The sequence below is a fragment of the Lissotriton helveticus genome, chromosome 12 (assembly GCF_964261635.1).
Source record: "Lissotriton helveticus chromosome 12, aLisHel1.1, whole genome shotgun sequence".
In the NCBI taxonomy this organism is placed as follows: domain Eukaryota; kingdom Metazoa; phylum Chordata; class Amphibia; order Caudata; family Salamandridae; genus Lissotriton; species Lissotriton helveticus.
In genome coordinates this window covers 620,322,131-620,343,864 of record NC_136073.1, presented here as the reverse complement: position 1 = coordinate 620,343,864, position 21,734 = coordinate 620,322,131, and the positions used below count along the sequence as shown (strand labels likewise).

Below are 21,734 nucleotides of genomic sequence, written 5' to 3'. Positions count from 1 at the left end.
GGGGGCCCCGAGGCCGCCAAATCCCTGCCAGGGGCCGCCATGCAAATATGTATCTAAGGATATATATTGGCGTGGCGGCCCCTGGGGTTTGGCGGCCCTGTGCAGGTGCACAGCTTGCACATGCCTAAGGCCGGCCCTGTAGCTCCTACTTGTATCAAGCAGGATTGTTTTACTGATTTGGGATATTTATTATTGACTTTGGGTATGTTCAACCTGTGCCCCATGCTGCTTCTGTACGGCCTTTTGCTCGATGAACAGGCTTATTGATTTCAGTGGGTTTCTTGATGAATTTTCATGTAATCATTGTACACTGTAAAAACAAATTGGAATAATAAATCCTTGTAATAACGAATTCGAATTGTATGCTTAATTAAACAATGACTATATAAACCTATTACATTTTCTAATAGGATTTTTCTAAAGTACCAAATGTAAATTGCGATATTGGGCAATGACCTGCTGCTCTAAGAGCGTCTGGACCCAGAGAAGAGGGAGCCCTTGCAACCAGGCTAAATTTCAGGCAGGCGGCTACCGCATTCTCAGGCTTGTCTCTCCGTAGGAAGCATTCTCTCGGATAAGACTGGCACTTCCATCTTGGTTTGCTGCATGCAAAAATAAGAGGGTTTCTTCTTTGAAAATGTTAATGGAAAAAAAGTGCACTATCAAACTACTCTTGCAGAAAAAAATATTGTTTGCAATGTGGAATCACCTTTAGGCTTTGCAAAGGAAGTTGTATTGTTGCATGCTCTTGTGAAGATTCGGTTTCTTGGTCAATTGAAACATTTTCCACTCATCTGAAGTTTCAACTCTTGTTGAGATTGGCCCTACTGGCCTATAACATCCTAACGTTTCATAGCTAATGTCTTGCAGTCATGTTCCCTTTTAAAAGTATGTTCAATTTGCCATCAGATCGGGAAACAACCTTTACAACAGAACTTTTACAACGCACTACCATTACAACGAAACTTTTACAACGCAACATCCATTACAACGCATGCCATTACAACGCGTGACACTGCAACGCATACCACTACAACGCATGTCATTACAACGCATGTCATTACAACGCATACCATTACAATGCATAACATTACCATCCAACACTTACCCTACTGTTGCACCCCCTGGAGTTAGAATAGTAATTTTTACCCCTACACTATCCAACACTTACCCTACGGTTGCACCCCCTGGAGTTAGAATAGTAATTTTTACCCCTACACTATCCAATACTTGCCAAACATGCAATGTAATGTTATGCGTTGTAATGGTATGCATTGTAAAGGTAGTATGCGTTGTAATGGAATACGTTGTAAATGTAGTTTTTAAAATTTTGTCGTAATGGCATGCGTTGTAATGGAATGCGTTGTAATGGATGTTGCGTTGTAAAAAAGGCGTTGTAAAGGTATGCATTGTAAAGGTATGCATTGTAAAAGTATGCGTTGTAATGTCATACATCCCATCAGATCTTCAGAGTTCTCTAAACTATGGCAATTAATGGTGCAGTACTGACACCGGGATCTGCCTAGACAATCCTCGTTGGACTACGTTTTTTGTTCTCTGAATGGAAAGAATGATAATGAATACATTGAAAAATGTTTGCCAAGTCCTTAATGTGTGGGTTCGCTCGGCCTAAATGATTTCGTTATAATTCGTGCTACACAAACAAATGATGGACAGAATGCTGAATAAATCATACATTCACCCCCCAGTCAAGAGATCTGGGTTAAATCCGTAGTTCTTTTGCTCGCCATTCCACCCCAGTTTAGACCCAGCCATATGCAAATCAGTCTTGACCCTGTGCCTCACGGGAACAGTCCAGACCGAACTGCCAAGCCAGGTCCTCCCTGGACCGGAAACACGCATCCTGGGACTGGTTTCTGGGTATTACCCTTCATCAACCAGGCTAGCTTGAATCCAGTGGCACAGTGACCAAGGGACCCACGTCTGGGCATACCCATCCCACTTAGGATGAAAAGTGCTACGCAAACAACTGATGGACAGAATGCTGAATAAATCATACATTCACCCCCAGTCAAGAGATCTGGGTTAAATCCATTGATCTTTTGCTACCATGCCACCCCATGCGGCACAGAGTCAAGTCTGATTTGCATATGGCTGGGTCCAAACTGGGGTGGCGTAGTGGGCAAAAGAACAATGGATTTAAACCAGATCTTTTGACTGGGGGAGAATGTTTGCATGGTCAGCATTCTGTCCATCATTTGTTTGCTGAAACACTAGGTATACTTCGGGCATTTGAATACACCTGCTCAGTAATAAAGAAGGGGCTGTACTTGAGAAAGCACTACAAGGCAGATTCCGAAGCAGATCCTAATAATATTTGGCTTCAGAAGGGACACAAAGTTTTGCTGAGGTGAGCCAAACCAGGAATAGAGTGGTCAGCTTTGAGCATCAGATAAATGTAATGTAGCCAATTGGGACAGGATCAGAGATGGACAGGCCAAAAAATTGAAAGTATGGGGAGACCCAAGATATAAACTACAGATCCGCCATCGAATGATTTTAATTTCACCCAGATGAGCTGGGATGGACTTCAACTGTCTCTTAAGTCTGTATGGAAGAGTCCACTCATGAGTTAGCAGGGATCCATTCACACCAACAGAATAAGTATACGTTCTGACTGAAAGATGTAAACTATGGGGCTACAGAGTGATTGCCCTTCTTTTAAAGGAAATTAGCATACTGTAAAAGAGCACAGAGAAGGAAGAGCGTTTCAGTGAATTACACTTATAGCAGGTACTTACAAACTAACAATATGCCCTGTTCCCATATACTTTCCCCATCAAGGTAGGAATATGCATTCAAACAGATTTCTCTGGGGGAGGAGGGGTTCTGAGTCCACTCCCCATAACACGTGCCAAGGAGGAGGTGTCGGCTTATGGAAGGTCGTGCAAGTATTGTAGTGTTAATCGCGAATAACGGTAAAGTCTTGAAAGGAAGATCTATGTTCTCTTATTTCGTGATGAGTAAAGGACCCCAACAAGGAAATATCAGCAGACCTGTAAAATGGGACTTGACTAGTTATTGTTTCCCTGCCCTATATGTAAAGGGTGGGTTCACCAGGACTTCAGTGCGGGTCCCTCAAGGCTACGTTAATCAGTTGCATTTTTTCAAGTGTGTAAGTTCCACCTATATTTAAGTTCTATTGATAATTTATCTTAAAAATAAGAGAGTTTCCCAGAAACCAGAAAGGACCGAGTATCAACAATATAAACAAGAAAATGTCCTTTCTGTGCTGTTATGCTTCTGATGGGTCACCAAAAGGCCTACACTCAAACCATGATTAACTTTTATATCAAGATTATGACACAGGTGATTAGTACTACACAACACGAGTAATTGCTATTTGTTTCTCAGATTTTATTTACCTTAAAAACATTTTCTTTTTCAGTTAAAAACATAAACTGATCAAGCATTCATTATGTATTGTAATCAAGATCACGTGCTCTGGTACATGTAAAAAAAGTCTATCTAACAATTCCAATTTACGGTTACTATCTCAGAGTCACTGATCCTAATGCTTTCATCAAAACTTAACTTAGATCACAATTTAGTAGATAAACCTGAAAAATACAATCAATTAAAAACATAATACATAAAAAGTCCTTAGTCGACGTGTTTTGGTGCTTTTGTAGTGATGTAACACCTTCCTCAGGACAGACGAATTAAAAACAGGTATGGTCTTCTTTTATGGTTAGTTGACTATTGGTCCTTCTTGTCATTTAAGGCCAATGGAAATTCATTTTAAATCAGGAGCCAGTCTAATAAACGCTCTCAGGGTTTTTAAAACTATATATACTATTGATAATTTAGCCCTACATTTACACAGAGACAGGTTAGAGTTTGTTTCTTAACTCTTTTGTAAGACCTTCTTGTAGTGCTGTCAATAGCATAAAATAAATAAATAAAACTTAATGCTATTATAGTCCAGATTGTGAGTTCTTTTTTAACTTGTAGCTAGATTATTGTTGTATTGGGTTGGGGAGAGGTGAGGATGTGACCTAATGGCAAGGGCGGTCGACTTCAAATCTGTGGAACCGGGTTCAAGTCTTGGCAACAACGCTGAACATCCTGTGATTTGGGGCAAATCCTTTAATATCCCCGTGCCTAACAAAAACGAATGTGTCCTTATGTAACGCAACTGGTGCGCATGTAAAGCGCTCTGGATACCTGATACCTTGGGTTCAAGTTCGCGCTATATAAAACTCCGGGGGGAAAAAAGGAGAAAAAAAAGACGATTACTTGACTCAACATGCAGTAAAGTAGAAGTGGGCGTAGTTGAAGTATCCATCAAAGCGGAATTAAAATATGAAGCTACTAAGTGTTACTGGCTTCTAGCATGTGTGACACCTGTGAGATAAGGTAACGTCGCAAGCAAGGCTAAGCTTTGTGGATGGTATTAAAAGGAAATTGCATTGCTCAGATTCCCTTGTTTCTCCAATGGTCTAGATCTTTTTTTTTTTTTTCGTTTTTGGTCCTCTGATAAGGAGGGATACACCTCTACAAGAGTAAACTAGTAGTTGGGTTTGGTTTACAATAAAAGTAGGCTTTGCAGAAAACTTTGTTGGTGTACTTTTCGCATATCTGTGTGATCCCTAGGATTTGGTCAGAGAGGGGAGCTGGGACTGTGCTGGGGCATCTGGGAGGTAATGGGAGTGGCCTCTTTGTATCTAAGGACTTGAAACTAGCTTCAAACAGCAGTCTCCAGGCCTTTTCCCTGAAGATGGAAATCAGTTGACATTTGCTTAAGAACCAATACTGCGGTCTCAATCCTTTCCGGCATGTCTAATTCCTCATGCGACCCAGGGCGAACCACAAGTGTCATTTCTTGTCGCTTCCAGCATTTCACTTGTGTTGTTTATTTTCACCAGCATTGAACATCTGCAAAAACTATGTACTTGCCCCAGTGGGATACAGACTTGTCATCCCTCCGAGGTGAATAGGAACTTGCCAGGCTCATTAACTCTTATTAAGTCCCCTTCTTCTGTCCCCTCCACCGCTCCTTCATCCCCCACCTTATCTCTTTAAAAATGCAAATTAAAAATCAAAGGTGCCAGAGAGCTGCTGCAATGCCAATTCTTGTATTTTTTTTACGTAATGCCGCCTCTTGCTGCTGCTGCCACTACTAATATGTTTCCAGTGCCAGGTTGAAGCCATTTGCTTAGCAAGGAATTGAATTTGTTGATTTCCCCAGGCGCGGCTTGACAGTTGGGAACCACACAGCACTGAGAGATTCGCATCCTAGTCCATAATTTGGTATCCTCAGGCTGCCATTTTATTATTTTTTTCTTATTTGCTGAACTTGCGTGACTGGATCAACCGTCAATTTTTGGCGCCATTACCTTTATTGATCATTTGTCGACAGTGCTGAGTGACGTGGGGAGAGGAATAACGTGATTGACTGGGATAAAAGCCCGATCCATTCAGACCCACAATTAAAAGCAATTGCTCTCCCTGGAGCTCTCACTAATAAAATTCCTCCTGGCCACCGTTGCAGTCTGGTGTCTAAGCTTGTCTTTGTCAGCGGGGAATCGGGCGGAAGCTGCGCGCTCCCTTTCAACTAGAGCTTTGGCGTCTCTGTGCCGCCGTCGAGACCAGGATCTTGGAAACGAGCAAGTTCACAGATGAATGGCACTGGTTGGCCTACGCCGTGACCCGGTGGTTGGGCCTGCCCGGGGAGACACCTCTCAGGACCCCACTCAGGTGATGGGGTTGCCAACATAGGGAAATGTCACTCCTGGGAACTGATCTTCTACTTTCCTGCATGCGCAATTAAATTAATGCAGAGATCCAGCCTTTATTTCTAGATATAAATCCTTGGTTCCTGGAGAGGTTGTTAAAGGGAAAGTGTCACCATTACAAAACATGAAACCTATTAAAGTAAACGACTCCCCTGATAGCAGCTATGTCTGTTTTTTTCAATTAGGAATCATTTCCTATAGGATATTTTGGCGGGTATCCAAAGTGCAAGGTTTGATCAAAGCTGAGGTGACAGCCATTTTGAGACCGGTCTAACATTGTATTTAGAAAACCGAGCCGGCCAACCTTCTGCTTTTTTTCTGCTTGGATGAGAAACACTATTTCTATTTCAGATGCATTTTGATTGCATGTGAACTTAGGAATAAAAGTTGGAAGTCCGAATAATGCATATATTATTCCTGTTCAAAAGTGCATGGAATGCTAGAACAAACTAGACGGAAATATGGACCATGGCGCACTTGCCTCAAGAATCTCCTTTTTACCCAAAGTTATTGCACTGCTGTCAAAAGACTCAATATTACATGCCTTGTTTGGGTATAGTTATGCTTATTGGTTCTAATAACTAGGATGCTGGCTTTTAATATGTTCCAACATGTTCTAATGATCCACATGCATTGTGTTTTACTACTGTCCCAGATGTTTCTAGCTGACCACCACCTTACCTCTACTTCTATGGGCCATCCTTGGGTAAAGTTCAGAGGTTTGCAAACAGTAACTTATCACACATTACAAGTGGAGAGACTGAGACAAAACTGTATTCTGCCAGCATTATGTCACCCCCAATGGCGCAAAATTCCAAGCACTTCATCACCCTCCAAACTGATTCTATTTGCAAGGAATAGATGTGAGTGCTAGCCCTGTCACTACTATTGACTACCGCAAGGGATAAGAAAGCTACCCAACTGAGGCCAAGCAACTCCCGCACCTCGTATGGTGTGGCTCTTTTGAATGGGCGGAGTCGAGAATGCGGAACGCGTGCTGCTTCGATCTAAAGTTACTTTACAATTCTCCTATCGGTGTTCTATTCTCCAATATGGTGGTGAGACTTACTAGTTAAATTTTTTTTTGTAATATGATCATGTCTCACAGATTGACTAACCTGTTCAGAACTATCAGTATTTTACCCGTATTATGTATTCAATTCTTTGATATCCGTCAACACTGATGGATCAAATCCATTCCAAGCAGGATGGAGTTCTTTTCAAAAGCATGATTGATAGATTTATTTATAGGCTGATTGATAGAAGGGTTTGTGGAACGCTGCATTCTTGCACTCAGCTGGAGACTCATTTGTCACCGTCTTGGCTGCTTCCATCATCATCATTCAGACTTCGCTCATTTGACATTACTCTGGCAATTACAAGCCATTCTTCTTGGCATATTGAGGCATTTTATTCATCTTAATATTGAATGATCACACTGCCCTGAAGTGATGCGACTTTCCTTGATATAGAAGTAAGCGGCAGAAGCTACCTTTACCTCTTAGTACATGAATTAAACTCGCAAGATGCTTAGAGTCCTAATCTTTGAATATGTGGATTCATTAAAAGGCTCTTACTTTATCAAAATGTTGAAATAGATCCACCAAGTCATTGTTCTTGATTGTACTTTTGTCAAGTAGCATGACCTATATTCAATTTTTTTTTTAAGACCGTGCAAGAGAGAAATTGACCCATTTATATTTTTAAAAAATCACACAAAAAAATGTTTTAAATGTCCTAAGAATGGGGCCGTGCCTTATGGTGCGACCATCTGTGTTCAGAGGTATACATGCTTCAGGGATTCGGATCCTCCCCTGAGTTCGACTGTGATATTACCCAGTCAGCGGGATCACCATCCTGGTGTCAAATGCCTCATTTTATTGTAAATCAAACCTAACTACCAGTTTACTCTGGATTATAGAGATGTGTTCCTCCTTCCCAGAGGACCCAAAATTAAAAAATATCTAGACCATTGGACAACCACGGGAATCTCAAACAATGGTATTTCTTGATAATACCCGCCACAAAGCTCAGCACTGCCTGCAACATTACCTTATCTCAAAGGCGTCTTGCATACTAGCAGCAGTAACACTGGGTAACTTCATATTTTAAGTACCATTCCATTACTTCCAGACCACAAGTCCTGGAACTATGATTGGCTCAGCAGCCGAGACCTGTACGGTGTCTGCCCGACATATAATGATTCATGGCGTGTCATTGTAACTAATGAATTCGCCACCTGATGCCTTTTCTGTGGGTGACCTGTGTGAAATGAGCAGATACCCACAGGCCAGTTCCCAGTGGACAGGTATCCATACCGCACACCGAAAGTAATGCGCCATCAATTAGGTCCTCCCAGGCTGAAAGTCGCTCAGTGAGATTGATGAAGATGGCTCATGAGAGCAGCAGCTCCACTGCCATCCCTGGGCACTTAGTTTGCCTCTTTTTTTCTACCCATTCCATTTTCTTTCAGTTTTTTCTATATATATTTTTTTGCCGTAAACCATTTCACAGATGGAATTCCTCATTTGAGGCTGAACGTCAGTGCAGGGCTCCCATTTGAGTCTGTTTAACAATGCAGTGCCTCTTTTAACCCCTTCGGCGCTGATGACGAGCTCAGCTCATCATCAGTTGCGCCGCTCGCACGCTGATGACGAGCTGAGCTCGTCATCTAATGCGGCTTTTTGAAAAAAGCTGCGTAGCGCGAAAATAGCCTCAGCGCGCATGCGGTTAAGAGATCTTGCTGCATTGTACCTTTGTGGATACAATCTAGCATGCTAAAGCACATGACCTTCTCACCCCTTTGATCCAGTAGGTTTAGTTTCCAGAGCTCATCTTGGGGAACATACTGAAGAATCAAGGATGAAGTAAACTCCGAAGGTAGCCAAGTGGTTTACCAAATAATTTGGCTATTTTATACTATTGATTTTACAGAATCTCATTTAAGGTTGGATCCTTAATTAAAGAAGAGATTTAAACTAGATTTTCAGGTTTCTTATTATATTTGTGTAGGTTTCATGCTCCCATTCCTCCTGCTGCATGGGAGCTTGAAAATAGAAATGAATATAAATCATATTCCTGTAGCGCCTGTAAAACAGATCAGCAAATACCCATTTTACTACCAGTCCATTATGATTTTTAGACGGGAAACATCCTTTACAACAAAACTTTTACAACGCAGTGCTTTTACAATGCAGGTTTTACAACGAAAACCATTACAACGCATTGTGCTGGGGGGCGCTCTAGGATAGGGATTAGATTTAATTTACTATCCAACACCTTCCCTAGTGTCCACGGGGACTGGAGTTGGAATAGTAAATTAAACTATTCACTATCCAGCACCCCAAAGCGCTATGCGTTGTAAAGGTTTACGTTGTAAAAACCGCGTTGTAACAGCATGCGTGGTAAAAGCATGCGTTGTAACATCATACATCCTTTTTAGACTCATGACTTGCTGGAAAGTGATGGACAGACACACTTGCGCATGCTGAAGTGCACTTGTGCAGTTATTGTTAACTGTAGGCACAGGGCTGTACTGCAGACAGGCATGACCTAGACTGTGTGGCCTGGGCAATGGGAATGGTTGACTGGTGCTGATAATGCACATTCTCATTCGGCTGCAGAGGCCCTTGCTCTAATGTAGACAAGAAGTAAACAAAAAGTGATGGACGGGATGCTTGAATTAGTCTCAGCCACTGGCAATTACTGGGGGCTGCATTCTAGTCCATTATTTTTTTTACCCACCCTGCCACCTCCAATTAGACCCAGACATATGCAAATCAGCCATGATCCTGCTTCAGTAGGAACAGTCCAGCTCAAACTGCCAAGTCAGTTCTTCTCTGAAGTGGAACACGAGCAACCCAAGACTGGTTTTGCCCCAGTTGGGGCTCCTCAGTCGGGTGCAGTTTGGCTCCAGTGGGCAAGAACACACTCATGCTGATCTGCACTGGGGAGAGGACATTCCCCTAATGTTGACAGAAATCAGGAATGTGGATATAAAGTGTGTGTTGCTGATGTGGACGGGAAGCTATTGCAGATATGGATTGTCATTATCGTTACTGATGAGGTCTTCGGAATGGCACTAAAACAGGGTGGTTTCAAAACAGAGGAATAGTGCAATCAGTTGAATGTAACAAATGTGAAGACTAGCCGGGTAAATATGCTGTATCATGGAATGAACTATGCTTTGCTGCAACCACTTGCACCATTATCCCCCAAACAATGCAATCAAATAATGTTCTGTCCCTTGCCCATCATTTCATGTTTTGTATTTTTTCTCTCTCCTCAGCTGTCTACTCCCGGTTTGTGCAGGAACCGAAAGATCAGACGGTGGTGGCTGGGCAGAAAGTGGTTCTACCCTGCGTGGTACTGAATTACTCTGGAATTGTGCAATGGACCAAAGATGGACTAGCCCTTGGTATAGGACAGGGTTTGAAAGGTAAGATATCTCTACTTCATCAAATATATATTTATTGGGTTGATGCCAAAATGTAATTGATTCTGAGCTGTATATCAAGGCGTGCAAAATAACACACATGCATAATTTGCATTGTTTGAGTAATTGAGTTGTCAATTGAATAATCGGGTGAGGGATTTTGTGGCTGTGGTGATACAGGGTCAATCATAGTGTAGCCGGCTCCACAAAAGTGAACTGGCAATCTTGGAAGATCTGCGGATGAATTAATTTTTGTCAAACTGAATACCCAATTTTCTAAGTGCCAGCTTTATTCTATATTCCTCTTCGTCGCCCATGAATTACATTTGTTGTTGTGTGATCACAGGTCAACATGACATTCCTGCCAATTGTGTCCTTTGTAAATTGGTACAATGTATCACCTTAAGATGCCCCACATAGTATTGCCATTTAATTAATTCACATTTAATTTGCATTCAGACCCTCGCCATATATATATATATATATATATATATATATATATATATATATATATATATATATATATATATATATATATATATATATTACAGCAAATACTACCAAGACCCAACCCAAGGTAGGGATCTGATGGAATAATTAATTGTTCGGGTCGATGCACATGACCTGCCAAGAGGTGATTGGAGGAAGTAGTAGTGTGGTGAAATTGGAGGTGTGTGCTGATAAAGGTGGATGGCTTTGGAGAAAACATGGCGCCTGAGGAAAGCTTTCAAGTGTGAGTGGGATAGCTGCTTGATGGAGAGTAGCATTAGGTACCAGAAGACCTGCAGAACAAGAGAAGAGGGAGGTCCATTTGGTAGAAGAAGGTAATGGGATGAAGCAAGCTTAAGAGGTGGAATTAATTGAAGCTCATATTGCATGTGTGGGAGGGTAGCAGGATGTTATGCAAAATGAATTTGCAACTGCTTGTTGAGAACTTTATTGGGAGACTGACAAGTTTGTGGGTGCTGTGATGGGAAACCCTTGTAGGAATATTTCTGTCACATATTTGCAAATATGGATTCTTGCTACCACTCCCTTGACAATCTCAACATTGTCTGTTTGCACGGTTGAGTTTCTTGCCCTGAACTGCGCTTTCATGGCAGTAGAGGGTTTTGCGGATGCTGGGAAGACAAATTTATTTGTGTAACACCATTCCTAGAATATCGGGGCATAATTAATGTTCCAAAATCATTGCAGGAGACAAATTTACTATTCTACCTCTAGCCCTGGAATATTGTGGAGAAAGTTAAACATTTCCCAAGTTTTTCAAGAAAGGGGTGGAGAGTAGCAATTTGGTATTTCGGAAGGTGCTTCCCTCTTCACTCCTACCTTTCCACCCTGAGGTCCAAATCATTTTTATTATATGAGCTCAACATGGTTCTCAATGATGTTTCCCTAGGCACATCCTATTTCTTAGGAACCTCCGGGAACCTCTGCTTTCCATTTTGCTCTCCATCCATATGATAGACTAATTTTCTTCAACCAGGGCTCCATCTTTCAAAATTCTCATAATCACATGAATTGGTCACATGATTTTTCTAATTTGGTGACTTACATTGAAACATGCTGATCACCTAATTATTCATGGTGGACTCCACTATTCGTTATGAATTTCAGTTTGTTTGGCCTTTTAAGGTGTATGACTGGCCCTGGAAAGAATTTGCAGAGCCCATGTCAAATACCCTTTCATGTTGTGTCCTAGTATGTTCGGTTTCCATGTGTCCAGCATCATCACTTTCAGCATCTTGATGGATCTCTAAGTCAATAGTGGGTTGTCCTTCTCTGCTGATGTTCTACTTTGTGTAGTCTGTGCCCCATTGGGGGCTTTCTTGGTGTTGCAGGTTTCTCGCTCCTGCATAGCAAGCATCGGAAATGGCCTTTACAATGTGGGCAGAGCCTCACGTTGCAGTTGCCCCACAAGCGCAACCACGCTTGCCTTAACCACGCAAATGCGTGGTTAAGGCAGTGCATGGTGTAGATGTCCGGATGGGCAAGAACAGGAAGCGTAGAAACAGAAAGCTCAACACAGGCAGGTAAGAGGGGCTGGGGATGGGTTTGAGGTTGGGGGTAGTTTTTAGGTCTCGCCTGTCGATGCGCATGCGCATCGAGCAAGCGAGACTATAGGGGCTCATCCACTCTTTATCCACACTGCAAGGAATCGTGGCGATTCCTTGCAGTGCCCGTGACTTTTAAGGTCAATGCGCATGCGCATTAAGCTTATGCGCATGCGCATTGACCTTAAAAGTCACGGGCGCGTGCATGTCCGTCTTTGTTTACCCGCTCCGCCCCCTCCCGCCGTGTCGCCTTGCCTACTCTCTTCCACAGCCTCCCCCAGCTCCGCCCCCTCACTACTTGATTGCACGGCCGCTAGGCCGTGCCTCCCCTACTCTCCTCCCCCCTCCTCCTCTCCTCCCCTGCCTGCCTGCCGCTAGCCTTGCCTACTCTCTCTCGCACCCTCCCCCAGCTCCGCCCCCTCACTACTTGATTGCACGGCCGCTAGGCCGTGCCTCCCCTACTCTCCTCCCCCCTCCTCCTCTCCTCCCCTGCCTGCCTGCCGCTAGAAAGCAAACAAAATGTTAGCGGTAGCAAATAAAAGACAATATTACTGGGAAACACACAAAAAACCAGGCGCGCGTGATCGTGAGTTGTTGCTATTTTTCCTGATAGCACTCTGCAACTTGTATGAGGGATACAGTGCTCAAATTACTGTGCGGCTCGGATAGGATTACCGGGACTCTGCCATAAGCGCTTTCCTGCAAGCTGCAGCTCTCTGAAAGCTCGTCCAGGAAACCAGCACAGCAACCTTACATGACTTATTGCCAGGGGAGGGGGAAGGAAGGCAGTGCTTCCAACCGCGCTGCACTACTGCCACCTTCTGGCGCGCCGTCGCCCATCCCCCACCCCACGGCGGCAGACGCCAGCCCTCCCTGCCTCTTCACAGCCCTCCAGACAGCGGCGGCGACCGAACATGGAAATAAATCACTGATCTCTGAAAACCGGCGACAAGCGCGAAACCTTAGAAAGCGATAGAGAGGCAAGTAGCTACGCCACCCCCTAAAATTACATAAAGTGTAAAAGAGTAAATACAATCGTGTTATGTAATTAAAAATAAAAAAATAACGCTTTCTTTGTGTTGGATTCTGGACGGTAAATGAAACGGCGTAGGGCTCTCACATATGCATCACATGTTCGTTTCGCCACATAAAACGCCACTGAACTGACTGACTAAGAAAGAAGCGGGGGTTTTAGACGAGCACCGACCGTTCTCATTGGATGACAGGCATCTCTTCTGTAAATTATTAAAAAGAAAACAAAAAACCTCCCCAAAAAAAAAGGCTGGTCAGAAATTTTTTGACAGGTTCCTATTCCGTTCACGTCTTCACTGGACAGGCTCACCTTCAGATCTGCGGCTCCCAGAATATGTGTTCATTCGTTTAGGAGCCGTCATATTTCAATCAGAAATGTTGTCCTCACACACATCTTACCATATTGTGCCTCCTCATTCCAAATCTTTTTTTTGTGTGCAAAATATTTACTTTCTGTTCTGGTTTTATGTTTGTTAGCAATTTAAATATTGTTAACTAATGTTTGTCGCACGTGTACATCTGTACATTTGTAAGACTTTCTTCACAGGCTCATGATGGTAGCCTCTAGACTACCCGTGATTTCTCTATGCCCAGTGTCTTCTCTTTTTCGACTTTTTCCACAACTTTCCGTCTCACCCTCACTCACCCTCAACCCCTCACCCTCACACAGTGCAATAGGTCTCGGAGCATTTGAGTTAGAGCTTTTAGAAATGTTTATGGCTTTTTTTTTTAATTCTTTAGCATTGGCTACAGGAAACAAAAATGCTAAAGATTTACACAAAAACCCATAAACAATTCTAAAAGCACTAACTCTAATGCTGCGAGACCTATTGCATTTCCAATGCTTGTTAGGGCTTGGTGGGGTTGGGGTTGTTTACAGGGCAGGGGTTCATGTTTTAGGGCTCAAGGCAAAGGGGTCAGGGTAGGTTAGAGTTTGGGTAGTTTTTAGGGCTCAGGGGAAATTGGGTTGTGTATAGTTCAGAGGTCAGGGTTTTAGGGCTCAGGACGAAGAGGCTGGGGTATCCCTTTGCCACGAAATTGTGTGGTAAAGACATGCGTGGTAAAGGAATGCGTTGTTTTGACATATTCATTGTTAGGGCTGCCTTTTAGAGCCACGCGTGGTTTAGCCATGTGTAGCTCTGTTATACAACCATCAAGCATTCTTGTCCGATTCCGGTGGTCAGAGTTCTATCCGCCCCATCAGGTCAAAGGGACCATCAAATGGTCAGTTGCGTAGAGTGACACATGATCGAATGATTCACTTAAATTCTGCTTAAGACGACTTCTTCGTGGTGTGCTGACTTCAAAGAGCATTAGCACGGCTCACTGCTCTGCCCTAGAAGGAAGAATGCCAGGGGGGCCCCAGATGCTGAACTGATAATACAGCTCAGAGATCTGAGGGACTTTTACAGCACTAAAGGTGTTTGATTTAGTGCCTGTGTATGCTTTATGTTGCATTTCTCTTTTTATCGCATAAAGATATACGACCAGTGAAGATGTCTTTTCTAATGTACGCGCTGCCGCAGGTTACTTACCATATATCCTGAGATAGTCTGCACTATTTTCTAGGATGATAGATTCTGCTCCATTGTATCCAGCTTTAACCCTTAAAATAGAGATAAAAGAGCTACACATGATTTCAGGGTAAGCTGTTCTGTTTGAATTACAGCTCTGTCATTCATTTGCACTGTGCTTGTAACAGGTTCAGAGGTCTCACCTAGGCAGTCCTGACACACAGGTGTCAATTAACACGACCATAACAAAAACTGTTTAATGCCCTTGGTTTGTTTAATTTTAAGTCATTAGCCCTTTAAACCGTTTTTTTTCCAAAAATTCCATAAAATTCAAGAAACGGGGTCATGCAACTTGCTTCTTCAGTTTCCACTGATCTGAGATTGACCTCTGGGGTGGGATCCTATTTCAGTCCTCCTCTCAAATTCCTTCTGCCATTTTAAAAGTATTGCCTGCTGGAATAATGGCAGCACTATGCACGTGCGACTATGGAGACCTTTTTTGTGTAGGTTAGTGCTTTACAGTTGGGGAATAGCAAGTGCCCTCTCCATCACTGAGCACTATCATCACTGCTTTCCATGCTAGTCCTACTTTTGTGTCGAGTACTCTGCATAGCGCCGATGGTTCTAATGCTAGTGGCAAGAATGGTGGCCGTGTCAGTAGGCCTCGCTGGTGCTGTGCAGCTGACTTTACCCCATCTCTGCAATCCTGTCCGGTGCACTGTGCTTCAGGCTTTCCTCCTCCCATGTGGGTATGCCTCTGCCACATTCCTCACACCAGCTCTCCTCCATGTTCAGTCTAAATAACATAGCTTGCTGACATATTGACAGGGCAATACTGCCCTACTTAAGTGACGTAGTAGACCGCAAGGAGATGGGTGTAGTAGGAGAGTTAAGAACGGGGCAGTTGCAGGCCACCGAAGAGGTGCAGAAGTGTAGGAGCCTACAGGGAGAGTCCCATTACAGAACCCTGTCACTGAATGGGGAACGTCATGACTTACCAGGCAGGGCTTTAAGTGGGGCGGGGCCTGACAGAGCACCAGTAGTATTTAAAAACAGACATTGAAACGGATCATTCCTGGACCCTTTAACCCCATTACTGCTGCCGTCGGCCGCTGAACGTTCGGAGCACTACCTGGCTGGTGCTGCGAACGTTCAACGGCCGACGCGGCCCCGCCCACTCTTTGGAACGCCCAGCACTGCGCCGAAATAACGGCCGCAGCTAAGGCGTTAAGCAATTAACTTTACAAGTAAAGGCAATTGATCTGTTTCTCGACAGGAGGCGCAAGAACCCTTTAGGTAGCTTGTTTCAGTGAACCCAAGTCACATTAAAGGTTTTGACTTCATGTTGCATGGTATATGTGAGCTTGAGCTATTGGCATTGTAAATGCCTTTTATTTATGCTTTGATTTTTAAAACCTAAATAAAATGCATTGTCATTTCCAATGCAATAGCTTAAACATTCGCAAATGCGAGACCTGTTGCATTCCAAATGCTTGACGGCATTTTTGAGTTGCCCCCTTCTGTCTCCCTTGGCCCCTGATGACCTCCCCGTTTCTTACAAGTTGAATAAACAAGCCGGTGGTCACAACTGTGGACAAGAGTCTGATCTGCCCTCCTGCAGTAAGAGAAACTCATTAAAGAAAATAGTGCTTACCGACAAAAGAAGTACTGTGTAAAAACCGAAGTAAAAGGGCCAGTCCTCATGGGAGATTACAAATGAAGACAAGGCGGTACTAAGGAGGGACTAACAAGCCTAATAAGGAATCAGAAGCCAGCATTTACGAAGGACAATGACACAAGCCAATGACAAAGCTGAACGGAGAGTGGGCGGGGCTTCAAGTACATACTCCAGTACAGCATGGCTTGCAGATCAATACATGCGCTGCCCAGGCTAGACCTAAAAACAAGCATTGAAACTGATCCTTAATGGACCCTTTAAATACTTAACTTTACAAGTAAAAGCAACTGATCTGTTTCTCAACAGAATGCGCAAGAAACCCTTTAGGTAGCTCATGTCCGCGATGCCAAGTCACATTACAGGTTTTACTTCATGCTGCATGGTATATGTGAATAAAAAAGGAGAGGGGCTTGGTATGTGTCCTTATTTCCTAGGTGTGTTTTATTTTCAAAGATGTTTCTGTAGTTTTTTTTTTTTTTACACAATGTCTTGCAGAGACCATACTGCAAGCTGAGTGGCCTCCAGGTGTCTTGAGTTCTAGGTGTGAATGGGTGTTCGTGACTGGGCACGAATGAGCGCTCTGGAGCCGAGGCTGAAGGCAGTGTGATTTTCCGACTGTGCCTGTTACGGTGTCGTAATTGTGTTCTGACTATATGCTCATCCAGTCCTTGGCCTCTCTGCAGTGTGCGCAGAACTAAGGTCCCTTATATGGTAATTGCAATTATGATTCTAGAGGAAAATGTGTGAGGGAGGTGAATTAATGCTGAATAACTGACAGCGCCAAAAATAATGCATTTTTTGTGAGAGCGGTGGTGACGTGGAGGAGACGAAATACAGGAGAGAGAGTGAAAAGACAGATGAACTACAGTGAAAAGTGATGCAAAGGAAAGATTGAGAGTTGTTTTTCATTTCTTAACATTAAAATCAGTACAAACAAGCATTGATAAAACGAATTAGTCTGGCTTGATTGAGGTGTACGTTTTCGTTGTTTGTTTTTGGATGCACTAACAGAAGACATATATAGAGGCGCTCCAATACTGAGCAAGGTAGTGCACACTGTCAGGCCCAGGATTGTAGATCAGTGGTTATTACTCTGTGGTCCTTAAGGGATGCATGAGTGCTTAGAAATGTGAACAATATTGAGCAAAATGTACGATCAAAAAATGTGAAAATGTTCAGCAAACGTTTTCGAATTTGAAATTGGAGGCTAAAAATTAAGTTGTGTCCTTAGATCCATTCGTGGGTAAAGTGCAAATGCACTAAGCAGAATATAGTACAGATGATGCAGTGGTATAGCTAGGGGGGGCGGTGGAGGCCCTCCGTCCCAGGTGGCACGAGTTTTGGGGGCAGCGAGTCCCCTCCCCCTGCTCTTACCTGCAGCCGTCGGGGCCGCAAGAATCGGCAATAACACCCTCCCCCGACCCCCGCTCTTCAATCAGGCTGTCGCGGGCGGTAAATGCAGGGGCCGTCACAGGCCTAGCTACGCCTCTGAGATGATGGGTGGTCTCTGATCAATTCAGAAAAGCCTCAACCTTCCCATTAAAATGAAAATGTACATTTTTATCATATTTGTGAATTAAATCAACTATTAGACCATTTGTATATTTGTTTGATGGATGTGTATGTATTTTTCTGTATTGTTTTGAGGTTCAAATCATCGAAATTGTTGAAGCTGAGTTTTGCTGCTTCCAGTAATGACTCAGTGATGGTCCACAGATTTCAGTAATGATTAGGTGGGGCTCCACAGAAGTCAAAAGGTTGAGGACCACTGTTCTGAATCACGTGTTTTAGACTACGTTATTATTAAAAATCTATTAGTTACACCACTTGGCCACACCTTTTAGACACACCACCTTGTTCATCTCGCTTAAAACACTGCTACCAGACTTATGACTGACTTCCTGTCAAATATAGTGTACCCTACCGTCTCCCCCCTAGCCAGTCAGATGCCACACACTGTTGGGATCATCTCTATTGTAGTAAGGCAGTCTACACAGGAAGTAGGTTCAAGCAGGTTTATTCATAGAGGACAGCTTATACAACCACAGGTAGCAAGAGATGTCTTCATCCTCAGTAAAGCTGTAACTGACTCTAGTTAAGGGAAAACATTCTAAAGTCCTAACACTCTACTGAGTGACATGGGAAGATTCCAGATGACATAGGTAATGGAATACCACACACCTCCCCCCCTTTAAAAAAAAACAACAAAAAAACAAAACAAAAAAAAAAAAAAAAAAAATCCCAATAGGAACAAGATAATACAAAAAGAAGTCAAGTTCTAATGTAATCTTTAAGTTTTGAAGGGACGCATCTTAATTGAATGTCTTCACACTCTACATTTGATTGGTTGTCTATAGTGACACAAGGAACAGGTTGCACATCAGGGTTAATCACAACATCAGAATTATTTACAATCACCTTTCCTAAGTTGTCATAAACTTCATGCATACTGGAGAAACCATCCAAATTATAGTCTGATACAAGTTTGTCTGAGTTAACCCTGTCTGAAACAAATCTGTCTGGAACAAACTTCTCTGGAAGAGTAGATTTCTGAGGAGGGGTAACCAAGGGTTTGCATAGAGAAATCCTTCTTAAATTCCATATTTTCCCCCCTTCGACTCTGACAGCCTTGCTAAAAATTTCGATAACTTTGATAGGATCAGACCATCTAGACACATTTTTGTGGAACAAACCACCCATTTTTACACGAACTCGATCACCAACTTTTATCCTGCAGGTATTATACTTCTTTTTAGCAGAATGCTGAATCATACTTTCCTGGTATTTCCCAATTTTCTCCTTCAATACCTTAAAGTCTACCTCGTAGGGAGAATCACCTTTTAGCCACCAGGGTAAAAGCCGAGAGCCTGGTTTCCTTCCGCGCAATAATTCAAAAGGAGATAGACCAGTGACTGAATTGGGAGACAACCGATAAGTCAATAAGGTTGCTTGAAGCGCTTTCTTCCATTTCAATCCACTTTTAATAGCTAATTGACAAGATTCTTTGATGACTCTGTTGAACCTTTCAACTTGGCCGTTGGCTTGCGGGAAATAATTAGAGGTTCTTTTGTGAACAATACCACAGTTTCTGAGAAAACACTCAAACTCATTGCTAATAAATTGTGGACCATTGTCTGAGATAAGTTCCTCCGGTAAACCTTCCCTAGCAAATATCTCATCAAGAAAATCAATTACATGCTCAGAGGAGGTTTTCTCAACGATTTTTAATTCAGGCCACTTAGAGAAGTAGTCAATTAAAACTAATGCAAACATTTCCTTCCCAGACTGATAACTGAAAGGTCCAATGATATCAATAGCTAGTCTACGCCAAGGACCATTGGCGTACTCAATGGGAGTGATATCAACAGACATACTCTTTACAGATTTGTCACTCAAGGAGCACGGAGAACAATTCCTGACCCAATTGTCTACCATGGCATCAACACCAGGCCACCAGTAGTGTTCCCTGATTCTTCTTTTGGTGGTGGACATCCCCATGTGCCCTTCATGTGCCAATCTGCAAATTCTTCCTCTCAAATTTGTGGGAGGTATGATTTTATCTGATCTGACAATGATGTCTCGACATAACATTAAATCATCCTTTACTTTATAAAACGATCCCAATTCGCCAGAAAGTTTTCTTTCTTCAGGCCAACCTCTAATCAAAAACTGTTTAACTTGGTTCAAAACAACGTCGTTCTCCATAGCTTCTGACCAATCCTTCTCTGAAAGAATCAAAGAACTTTCTTGATCAGAAATAATGTTGACATCTGCAACCGAGTATGCTACATCACAATCAACATTGTCACCAACTTCTACACTAGCTGGAAAACGTGACATGCAATCCGCGTGAACGTTTAAACGTCCTGGAACATACACAACTTCGCAACGGTATTCCTGTAATTTGGCTGCTAGTCTCGCTAATCGAGCAGTAAGGACTCTTCCACCACCTGCAGCTAACATAGTGATCAGAGGCTTATGATCGGTTTTCAAAAGAAATTTTGTCCCCCACAAAAATTGTCTGAAATGCTGAGAGGCCCATGTACAAGCAAGTAATTCTCTCTCAATAGTTGAGTAGTTCTTCTCAGCATCACGTAGAGCTCGAGAGGCATACGAAACAACAAACTCACCAGATTTATCCTTTTGCATTAAAACTGCCCCCAAGCCAACATTGCTTGCATCAACATAAACGATACATTCTTTGCCCACTGAGTAAGGTTTCAAGAATGGGGCCTCAACAATTTTACGTTTCAAGGTTTCAAAAGAATTTTCCTGTTCTTTGCCCCAAACAAACTTTGCATTTTTTTTTAAAAGAGTCCTCAAAGGATGCACAATGTCAGAATAATTTTTAACAAATTTGCCACAGAATTCAGTCAATCCTAAGAACGAAAGTAACTGTTCCTTTGAGTTGGGAGAAGGTGCATTAACAATATTTTGAACATGGTTAACTTTAGGTTTGATTCCATAACTTGATATTTCATGACCAAGGTACTCAATCTTGTCTTGTCTAAATTTACATTTGTTATATTTCAGAGTGAGACCCTTAGATCGAACTTTTCCCAAAATACAAGCTAAATTTTCATCATGTTCAGAATGGTCTTTCCCAAAAATCAAAATGTCGTCTTGGAAAGCTATGGCCCCCTTGCAATCAGCCAATAATTCTTTCATAAGACGCTGGAAAACGGAGGCTGCACTTGCCAATCCGAAAGGCATGCGTAAGTACTGAAACATGCCCTCTGGGGTGACAAAAGCAGTCAGTTTTCTTGAGTCTTCGTCTAATTCCACCTGGTGGTAGGCACTAGCCAAATCAATTGAGGAAAACACAGTAGCGCCTGACAAAGCGGAAATTAACTCATGTATATTAGGCAAAGGATGTTTGTCTATCCATATTTCCTTATTAAGACTGCGCAAATCTGCACATAAACGAAGTTCGCCTGAACTTTTAACTGAAATCACAATAGGCGAAACCCAAGGTGAAGATTCAATTGGCTCTATTATGTTCCTTTTAACCAAATCATCTAGAATTTCTTTTAATTTGGGTCTGTAGGCTAAAGGAACATTTCTTACCCTATGCCTGACAGGAATAGCATTGTCATTTAGGACAATTTTGTGCTTGAAATCGATGTATTTTCCCAGTTTGTCATTAAAATTTCGGGAAAATTCTTAAGTACACTCTCAGTGAAATTAGAATTGCTAGATGTATTCAAAGTTAAGTTAACTAGAGAGTCAGTGATGTGTTTTTCAAACCGAGGTTCATCAACA

General features: G+C 42.6%; 1 protein-coding gene across 2 annotated transcripts in view; it reads left to right on the top strand.

The window, feature by feature from the left end:
* The window catches only part of KIRREL1 (kirre like nephrin family adhesion molecule 1), a 459,284-nt gene that overhangs the window by 295,837 nt on the left and 141,713 nt on the right, over positions 1 to 21,734 (top strand). For both annotated transcript variants that reach the window (XM_078670245.1, XM_078670244.1), the window contains exon 2: positions 10,048 to 10,197. In XM_078670245.1, coding sequence (XP_078526371.1) covers positions 10,048 to 10,197 — 150 coding nt within the window. The remainder of the gene's footprint in view (positions 1 to 10,047; positions 10,198 to 21,734) is intronic.